This window comes from Hippoglossus stenolepis, chromosome 18 (assembly GCF_022539355.2).
Source record: "Hippoglossus stenolepis isolate QCI-W04-F060 chromosome 18, HSTE1.2, whole genome shotgun sequence".
Taxonomy (NCBI): domain Eukaryota; kingdom Metazoa; phylum Chordata; class Actinopteri; order Pleuronectiformes; family Pleuronectidae; genus Hippoglossus; species Hippoglossus stenolepis.
In genome coordinates this window covers 2,349,433-2,359,578 of record NC_061500.1, presented here as the reverse complement: position 1 = coordinate 2,359,578, position 10,146 = coordinate 2,349,433, and the positions used below count along the sequence as shown (strand labels likewise).

Here is a 10,146-nt window from a genome sequence, read left to right as displayed (position 1 = left end):
TTTTAGGAGTGTTAAATCAATTAGCTGTTGGAATATAATATTTACACCATTTTAAAATGTTCTTTTTAAGCTTTTAGTTTATAGACAAAGCAAAGAGTCATATTTTATCATGTGTTTTCATCATTACACCTTAATTTAGGTTAATTTGTGTGATTTGGTGTTTTTTCTATTCAGTGAAGAGTTTCATTTTCACACGGACTCGACCGGAGGGGGATCAGATATCTGAGTCGGACGATGTATTACCCCCCCCCACCCCCCTTTACCTGTCGAGATGTCGACCTGCCAACACATGATCCCCCCCCAACCCCCCCGACCCCCTCTACCTCATTCATCGCACGGAGACACATGAGCTGATGAGTCCTTTTCCATCATTGGCGTCAGATCAATTTTACCGCGCTCGGAGCAGTTTCTGCTCCAGCAGTCGGACTCGCCGCTCCCCGATGTCTTGTTATGATCAAGTACCCACTTCGGCTTAAAATGCCTCAGATCAGGGGCTAATGAATAAAAGCTGGCTAAGCTAATTTCCAGACGTTTTCATTCGATGAACTAAATGGTGCGAGAGCTGCACGTATGATTAATCACTGTGATGGAGAAGAAGCAACTTGAAACGGTCATCTCTTTGTTTACAGGTGCCACAGGCGGCCTGAGGGGGTTTTTATGTTTCTCAAGTGACCTGCGCTCAATACATATGTTAATCCCATCTTTCTTTATTCCTCTCCCCAAATCTCATCTCGACTCCTGCAGTTTTTAAAAATAAGCCTATTCCACACAGACAGAATTGTGTTATGAGAATGGGGGAGGGGAGGATTGAAAGGGCAATAAGGGCGGATCAATACGTATCTGTGCGCTGGACCTTCAGCTCCACAGTGTGTGACTCCCTGAGGCCGACTCAGCTTTGATTTGGATGAGGCCCTCTCATTTAGTCTTGACCGGGAGCCGCTGACAGCTCTGTCTGTTCCAGGATTTCGAGTGAGGCGGCAGAGACACTGATCCTGGGTCAGACCCGCTCACCTCTCCGTGAACTGCATGAATCAGTGTCGTACACAGATTCTCTTGAGGGGCCGAGGGGAGAATGATGAAGGGCCACGTCTCCTGCCTGGTATTTTGTCCCATTGTCGCATGAGAAAAGGCGTCTGAGGTAACCACAGGGGGAGTTTGGCTCATTGAGCAGACACTTGGTTTGGTCACAGGGACACTTTGGGAGATGAAAGGGTGATTGAGTCTTGGGTCAACTAGATGAATATTTTGATCTGCCACAGGGGCACTTGGGACATTTGATGGACAGGGCTGTTTGGACTCACTAGAACGGCAATTTGATTACTCCAAGGAAACAAAAGTTGACCGGAGGGCGTTCAGACTGATTAGAAGAGCAATTTAATTGACCAAAGGTTGCACATTATTCACCTAGAGGTTCAAGTTGGTTGAGCACCGTGTCACTTGGGTCAACCAGAGAGACCCCAGAGGCCCCTGGGGCACTTTGGTCCACTTGAGCTGAGTAGAAGAGCCAATTGGTCGAGGCTGGACTGGTACAGATGGTGGCTGCATTTTGGTTTACCTTCTTTTCACGTGCTCGATCATCAGGAGTCAATCTCGGGCGTCAATCGTGATGTTTCACCTATTTTCATAGCATCAAATACTAATCAAAACCGAACTTATCAGAAGAATGAAGCGGCATGTGGGCTGACAGCGCTCAGGGGAATATCCAGACACTTTATTCAACCAGCACTTCATGGTTTGTTAGTATAACTTGGAGACACTCACAGGGACGTGATCTGTGTCCTTGGGTCGACCAAGACAACACTTGGATTGGTTGGAGATATTTTTGGTGAACCAGAGGGACAAGAAGGGCAAGTTGACTGAACTCACGGTGACTTGGATTGAGGGGAATTTGGATTGACGGCTTTGAGCGACCCGACAGGCACTTGGGCTGACCACAGGTGCACTTCAGGGCCCTCTTCACTGATCACAAGGTCACAACAGGATGGATGCTTAGGCCAAGTAAAGGGGCACTTGGGGGTAATTTGGAAGGGCAAAGGTGCACGGTGAAACAGAAGGAAACTCGGGCCACCCAAGTCCAGTTTGGGTGTGAACAAACCTGAAGCACGAAAACCTGGAAGATAAAGGCCACAAAAAGGGGCACTTCATCTTGCCCCCTCCCCTGTGCACGCCACTGGAATGAATGTACAGATCTGGTGAGAACCTCCCCCATCAACATAGCTGGCATTCCAGTGTCAGCGGCGCTCAGTTTGAATGACTCTAAGCAGGGCGGGCTCCACGGGTCACAGACATTACTTACCTACATGCAGGGAAACAGCGCTAAGAAAACATGGATGGAGAGGAGGAGCTATTTTCTCCATAAAATGTGTGTGTGTGTGTGCGCGACCCTGCACACACTCTCTGGCCTTTGTATGCAAGTGTGAGCTTGTGTATTTGTGTTTGCAGAGGTCATGTATACAAAAAGAGTTCAACCAGGTGCCACACACACAGACCCACAAGTGCAGATTCGACAGGAATAACTTGGACCTCCCACGTCTTTCTGCGACCGAGTTGTCATCGTGCATCTTCCTCACCCCCCCCCCCCCCTGCCTCCCTCTTGTCCAACTCCTATTTCACTTTAACTTGTATATTTTTCCATCATGGCCAAATCTTTTATTAGAGGCTATTCCTCTTCTAACCTCAACACCTTGGTCCTGAGGCCTGCGCTGCACGAACGAGCAGATGGGAAGGTTCTCGCTGGAGTTTCAGACGGAGCGATGGAGAAGGAGAGACGGAGGAATAAACCGCTCCCTTGGGGGAGAGATAAACATTTACTTTTCCATGAGGCGACGGTAATCGCATTACAAGCAGCGGAAAACAAAAAGAAAAGAGAAGGAAGTGAGAGGAAGTGGAATGGGACAGCGAGAGTAGAGGAGCGGGACAGAAAGGGAAGTACACGTCTCATCAGTCTGTTTATGATGCAGAATTTATTCCTATAACAGAGCAGAGCTTGTAACACATGTGACCGTAACCAGCACCAGACACAGATCTGTAGCCGGGGCGAGTTCCTGCAACACCCTGTGGGTTTCAATAAGAGAGAGTAGGCAGAGCGAGCTTTGATTGGTTTAAAAGTGAAAAGTTTAATATCAGCTCAGTCTGATCTCATTTGGAAGAAATTGATTGCAATTTGTTTTGCATCTGATAAAACGTCCGTTTACAGAATCCTAACCAGAGCAGATGTAACTTTACTTTGACCTTGACATTTAGGATGAATTGATAATGTGACTGTCACGCTGCTGCAACAAAACAAGATAGAAGAGGGCGACTCCACTGGGTTTGGAAGAAGTGAGTCTATTAGAGAATGATTTATGACGTCAGTAAACATTTGCCAAAGGAGTTTATGTCTCAATCTCCAGTTTCAAGTCTTCTTCAATACAACATCATGTTCATTTGGTAAATTATGATCCATTCAGGAACGAAATCAAAATGAATACAAACATTCTGACAAAGAACCAGACAGAGGATAATGTAGAAATCTGACATAAACAAATTTTGAATTGAGATTTAAAAAAAATCAACTTCCACATTCATATGGTAATTTTACAAATGTCTGCACGCACCAAATAATCGATGTATAGAAAAGATAAAGAAAAGAAAAACATAAACAACACTTTAGAGGTTAAAATATTTGTAAAGCTATTTCATGTCCTATTATACATTATTATTATTCTGCCCTGGGGAATAATTGTGAGCAACAAAAAGAAAAACACATTTAGAGAAAAGCATTTTGTGTTTTCAGAAATATCAATGGATTTATTGCAGATCTTTTTTCTTCCACGTCCCTGATTTCTCCGCCGTTTTGTATTATTCGGTCTTTGGACAGAAAAACGAAAAAAGATTTCTTCTCCTCACATTAACACCAACAGATCTTTGTTGAAGTCTTCAGAAATTAATACACAAAACAATAACAACTGGAGTGGGTGCAGCGAGACAACAGAAACAATTTGTTCTGGGCCCGAGTTTAGTTAGGAATATTGAAATGGATTTTTTCTTTGCGGAGCCACAATCTGTTTACCAGCTGCTGATGGAGGACGACCGGGGACCGGGGGACGGGCTGTGATGTCTGTGTCACAACATAAACACACAAAACACAAAAAATCGGAACAACCTGCAGCTAAAACTGTGATTTACTCTACATATAGCGCGTTCATTCCTCGTGTGTGTGTGTGTGTGTGTGTGTGTGTGTGTGTGTGTGTGTGTGTGTGTGTGTGTGTGTGTGTGTGTGTGTGTGTGTGTGTGTGTGTGTGTGTGTGTGTGTGTGTGTGTGTGTGTGTGTGTGTGTGTGGAGACCTATAAGGCCATGAGAAACATTAGAATGCGCGGCTGTGTGTTGTGCTCGCAGCCCCACTGACCCTAATTTATAATGACTCCATTGTCTTGGGGGACACAGACATATATCAGCCATAAATGAAGTAGGACAGGCACTTTAGCTGCTGAGATGAGGTGATTATAGCTCGTGGATTAGTCTGCCTGGGCGAGGTGATGATCAGCCTAACACACACACACACACACACACACACACACACACACACACACACACGAGTTCACATGCAAAAAAAAAAAAGCCCTCAGACGTGCAGGGGTTGTGTATGCACATGAATGCATTGACAGGTCACACGCGTGCACCCAGTGACCTCACCACCACACCCAAACAAACACAGTGTGCGGAGGATTTACTGTAACGCCCGGTGGAAGATGATTATGATGCTGTCAAGTGTAGGTTCGGCTCGATCCTCGGTGATTTGAGGAAGTGTGTGTGTGCGTGTGTGTGTGCAGCGTAGGAGCAGACGTGCACAGAGAGGGTTTCGTGACGTCACGCTGCTGCCGGTGAAACCAGGTTTATTTCAGGAACTCAGGCTTCTCATGACAACAGGAAAATGTTCAGGAGAAATCCAGGCGAGCAGCAGGAGGCAGGACGTGACGTATAAATTCTGCTGTGGAAAGATCAGTGTTTTTTGTTTATCGGCAGAAGCTCACGAATCTCGTCGTCTTTGTCAGTTCACGTCTTCATCTGTGTGTCTAGTTATTGTAAATATGACGTTATTATAATCAGTACAACAGAAGCTGCACAATAACTGACGGAGAACTTGCTAATTGTCTCATTTTCTTGCCTTGAATTAAATCTGGGGTTGCATTTTAAATATCAGGGCAGATTAAAGCCAAATCGTAACTTTATATGTTCATTATTTTTGGACTCTTTGTAGTGGTTATAGAAGAACACTCATATTCAGGACATGAACCTCCGTTGTCATGATTACAAGCAGCCGCAGACGGAGCAAACAGAGATCAGTGAGTTTGTCTCGGGTCCAAACCTGAGCTCACTGCCGGATTACAGTTTGAAAACCTTTTCTGAAGTTTTGCTTTAATAGCCGATGTAGTTATTCTTTATGCTAAATGTTTAAAATATCCTGTGTCTCACAGGCATGAACTAAACGAACTCTGACCTCAGATCAGCTCTAACCTGCTCATGGAAACTTTAATCTGCTTCAGTTGGTAAATATTTTTACAATTGAAGCCTGTTTCTCTGCTCCAACTTTATGAAACACCCGTCAGCTGTAATCGTTTTTAGAGCAGAACCCATCTGTGGATCCATTCAGCTCTCTGAGTCCTTTATGTTTTTCATATTAACAGTGAATCAAACTGGGATGAAACCACCAGGCTCCACCTGCTCAGCTGCAAACTACAGTTAGAGAACATGGAGCAGATAAAGAGCCTGAACTGCGACAGGAAGGTAACGTGCACATTCTAATTACTTTTTTCTTACTGATTTACTGATTATATTTGATAAAACAGTACACAAATACTATACATACAGTATTAAAATTCAAAGTTGCACAGCACCTTGGTATTTTCTTTATTTAAACTTCATCTTGTAGCCACATTTATCCAATTTTTCATGTTTCATTGATTTCAAACATTTGATTCTACTGTGTTTTTTACTTAGAAGGTAGTTTGTGCTTAAACTTGAAAAGTGCCACATAAATATAAATGTATTATAATATAAATACAACAAGAACAGTAAAGGAACATGTGTATTTACAGCACCACTGTGTTTGTGCTCCTCTATCAACCATCTGGACGTCAAAGATACGACCACATCCATTTTCAGACCTCTACATTGAAACCTATTGCCTTGAGTTTTCTCAGCAGTATCTAATGATCCACTGTGACAAATGCTTTTCGCAGCGCCGCTCCGACACAGCGACGTGCGCCTCTTAGCTACCGCGCAGCTAAGTCACAGGCAGTAAAGTATTTGATGTGGTATCAACCCCGTCGCCCCTTTTCTATTTCACTTCATTCTGCGGGTGCTCACCCCAGAGCTCGTGTCCTGCTGAAATAAAAAAATACACACCTCATCACGAGAGGAATTATCCCGACTCGTCCGTTATAAAAAGCTATTTCACTTCTGTGCTCCGCGAGGCCCGACACTTTCCGAGCGAGTGTGCACGCAGCGGGGGTATCAGGGGCCAAACAGATGGAGAGGAGCTGTGGAGCGGGCGTGATGGAGTTCACTGAGCCCGTTCAGGTGGAATAAATCAGGCTGTTTGTGAACAGAAGCCACCGTTTGAGGAGACTGTTCAGTGTCTCCATAAAGTTTACAACCCTGCTGCAGGAGCCCAGGCCAGCTTCCCCAGTGGTACGGTTGTTACGAGGAGGATTAGTTCAACCACCAGGCCGAGCTCCATGCGTCTCTGCACGGACTCACTAATGGACCATCTCCCTGGTCCACCCGGTTGTGTTTATACAGACTAAATACTTCATATTCCTCTATTTTAACCCCCAGCGGAGGATAAAACTGCCTCCTCTTTAATGAGCAGGGCGTTAACTTCCTACAGAGACTCATTGTGGGTCCTCGAGACGATTTCAGACGTGACCTCTGGAGCATGTTTGCAGAGTTTCTGCGTAGTTTGCCTTTCACACATGAACAATGCAGCAGGAGATTCTCCGTGCATTCATAGCAACACAGAAACTTAAAATATTAATATTAACTAACCCTCTGGAGAATGTCCAGGGATCTCTGTCATCTCGGTTACACTTACAACAACGGCTCGCACTGAAAACTGAGATGCTTTTACTACGTATATCTTTAGTACATGCTTGGTAGTCAGAGGGATCTAAGGGCTTATTGGGGGGGAAATGCCACCGCACAAGTCAACACTGAGTTAGAGGAAGATCCTTTTGCAGGAGGTGTTTAAAATCATTTATAAAATCTCCACATATGTAGTTTCTTGCTTGTCCTCTTGATTTAATCCAGCTCAAACCTTCTCTAATCCACACTGCTCCTCTTTTAACACTGTGGTTTATAATACTATGGTTTATAATATGGTTTTCCCACGACCACCACTACGTGGCGCAGTGAGTCCTGGTGCCTCTGCAGATCTACAGCCTTGGAACCTGCAGGAGCCTCAGTTTCATCATGACTGTGAGCTGAGTTGAATGTGTGGCCAATAAAAGTGCCGAGGACATGAAAGCTGATTTTGTGCATGACTATAAAATGCTTCGGTTATTAAGTGCAGAGTGGAAATATTGTTTCCCCCCAAAACAACTGGAAGCTGTGCCAGATGAGCCTCCTGTCAGCAGACTGGTTTCTGGGCATCTCTCTGCCAGTTAAAACCAGTGTCCTGCAACCGGCTGGAGCGATATCATCAATGTTGGTCACCTCGTAAAGTTGGTTCATTTGCAAAAGGAAACAGCAGAAGTTCGGCTCCGGCAACAAGAGGATGACAAATGACTGTAACTGGACAAATGTTGAAAAGGGAAACTTGGACAAATTGAGCTTATTATGGGTTTGACTTTAACCGGTGGAAGGAGGCTTGTTATGCGGCGTGTTTATGAAATGATGTGAGATCTGTGCGTCGGCCTGGGAAGCTCAGATACCCCCCAGGAGGAGGGATGTTGTTTTTGTAAGCGAAACGCCCGTCATTCAAACTCCAAGCCAACGAGATCCGTGCGCAACCGTGAAACTGTACACTGCAAGAAGTGAGACAAAAAAACCCTACGTGAAGACAACTGGAGTAAGACTGCGCTGCGTAAAACCTGTCGTCTGTGCAGGAGTTTGACTTCTCACGTGTGGATGGACGTGATTCTTCAAACACGTGTGACAAAACGACGACATCTGGATCAAACCAGCCCCTGATTGATCCATTTCTCATGTCCCCATCGTTTCCTCTGAGAAAACCAGCTCCAGGGATTTGAAGACTCGACGCCTCTGCGGCCAAGACGAGTCATTTTTTGCAGCGTGCTCCGGCTGGCACGGTGGGAGGGGGGTGGGGGAGCTGGAGGCGGAGGAGGGGGTTTGGTCTGTGGGAGCATGGCCGCAGCAGCAGCCCGCTGACTCGGTGTGGTTCCTCCACATTGACAACACCGCGTCCTGTGCGCTCTCGGGTCGGAGTTGGAGCCGCTCGTCCGGACTGATTTCCCCCCGGTGACGGTGCGTTTTACGCGCGGCGGAGAAGGTTCCATTCACCCGCGCGTCCTGTTGTTGTTCCGCGGGGCAGGAGCGGGTTCAACCGGAGCCGCTGCTGCGGGGTTGAGCTCCTTCTTTTCGGCGTCTTAGTGGCAGAGATCCCGGGTTGGAGACGGAGGTGGCGCCGGGACTGTGTCTTCGCTCCTGTTGCCTTTTTTTTAATCTTGGAACATTTAACCTCTGTTTTGTTTTTTTATATTTTTTACTTCTGCGTAAACGCGTCGCTTTCTCTCCGGGAAACTGTGCGAGTTGGAGAAAGTGTTCGCTGCGCGGAGTTGATCTGGGGGAAGGACGAACTGCCACGGTCCCTGTGGATGTCCCCCCGGTTCCCGAGAACTGATTTATTCCTCCAAGTGAAGGGAGACGACCTGAATGAACAAGTTTCCACAGGGAGATTTAAAAAATAAGATTTGTGTTTGGTTATAAAACACCCGAGGAAGGAGCTACACCTGTGCGGGTACGAGTGGACTCTCATCCCCGCGTTTCACCGCCACATCCCCCAGAACCGTTCAACCAGAACCAGGAGGGACTGTAGTCGACCATCGGGACTTCCAGTGCAACTATGCCGCAGTTGGACATGCTCCTCTTCGTCCTCCTCCTCCTCATCGGGGTGTGTGTGCACGGCCAGGACCCGGCTTCCAAGGTGGTGTCCGACCGCTACGCCGTCAACTGGAACCGGACCAACCCCAAGTAAGTACCTCGATCGCCCCGCTTTCTCCGCCGGGACACACCGGCACACCGGGGCTCCCTCCCCCCGGCTCCAGTCCCCACTCTGCCCGGGTGACGCTGCACTCTGCCCGGTGTGCAGTACTTGGTGGAGTGTGGTTGTCTGAACCTCTATAAATCAAACTGCTCCACTTAAACACTCAAAGCAAAACCCCACTTTACATGTGCACATTTTTTTTAATAAATATCCTTTAACTGCATATATTTCTACGAATGCTTCTCACGTTGTAACATTTGCTCTGAATCACCACATTTATAAACTCGCTCTCCGGGTTCAGGGGCCGGGTCCTTCCCTCTCCTCCCGGTTCTTCTGGTCACTGGGTGATGATTGAGATTTAATAATCCTGACTCATCTTTGCAATCAGGCGTGCGCACGGTGCGGCATGAATCACACCTGACACTGGAACACGCACAACGCTTTCACGCAGGCTGCCCAGCTATTACGCGCTATTACGCATTAATGCTCAGTATTCGCTGCACACACTCGGGTTCGGAGAGTGAAACGGGAGCGTTAGACGCGCCGGGAGAGAGAGGGAGAGATGTTCTCCTGCTGGGATGAAATGATGCTGAGTCGCTCCCAGTCTGCTGCCGTCGATTAGAACTGACAGGGTTGTTTTTGTGCCAAGCGCGCAGCCTCCTCCTGATCCAGCGGGAGCTTGGAGACGTTTCATGCCAAGTTATGTCGAGGTTATGCCGCTTATTATCTGTCGGAGCATCTCGGTGACACACTGCTCCGCAATCAACTGCTGATAAAGTGCATTTCTCTTGTGTTGGTTGAGTAAACTCCAGCAGTTGGAGAAGTTTGGGCCGCTGCCTGGTTCTAATTATCACAAGTTTTCTGCAAAAAGTTTTGGATTTGAGCCCAGATTCCTCCAGTGTGGATACAAAAGTGACATTACTCCTCCTAAACTCCCCGC

General features: G+C 46.7%; 1 protein-coding gene across 1 annotated transcript in view; it reads left to right on the top strand.

The window, feature by feature from the left end:
* The first annotated feature begins 8,345 nt into the window (after window positions 1-8,345).
* LOC118125671 (ephrin-A5b) overlaps window positions 8,346-10,146 on the top strand; it is a 68,552-nt gene continuing 66,751 nt past the window's right edge. Inside the window, exon 1 of the mRNA XM_035184503.2 lies at window positions 8,346-9,193. Coding sequence (XP_035040394.2) covers window positions 9,066-9,193 — 128 coding nt within the window. The 5' untranslated portion in view covers window positions 8,346-9,065. The remainder of the gene's footprint in view (window positions 9,194-10,146) is intronic.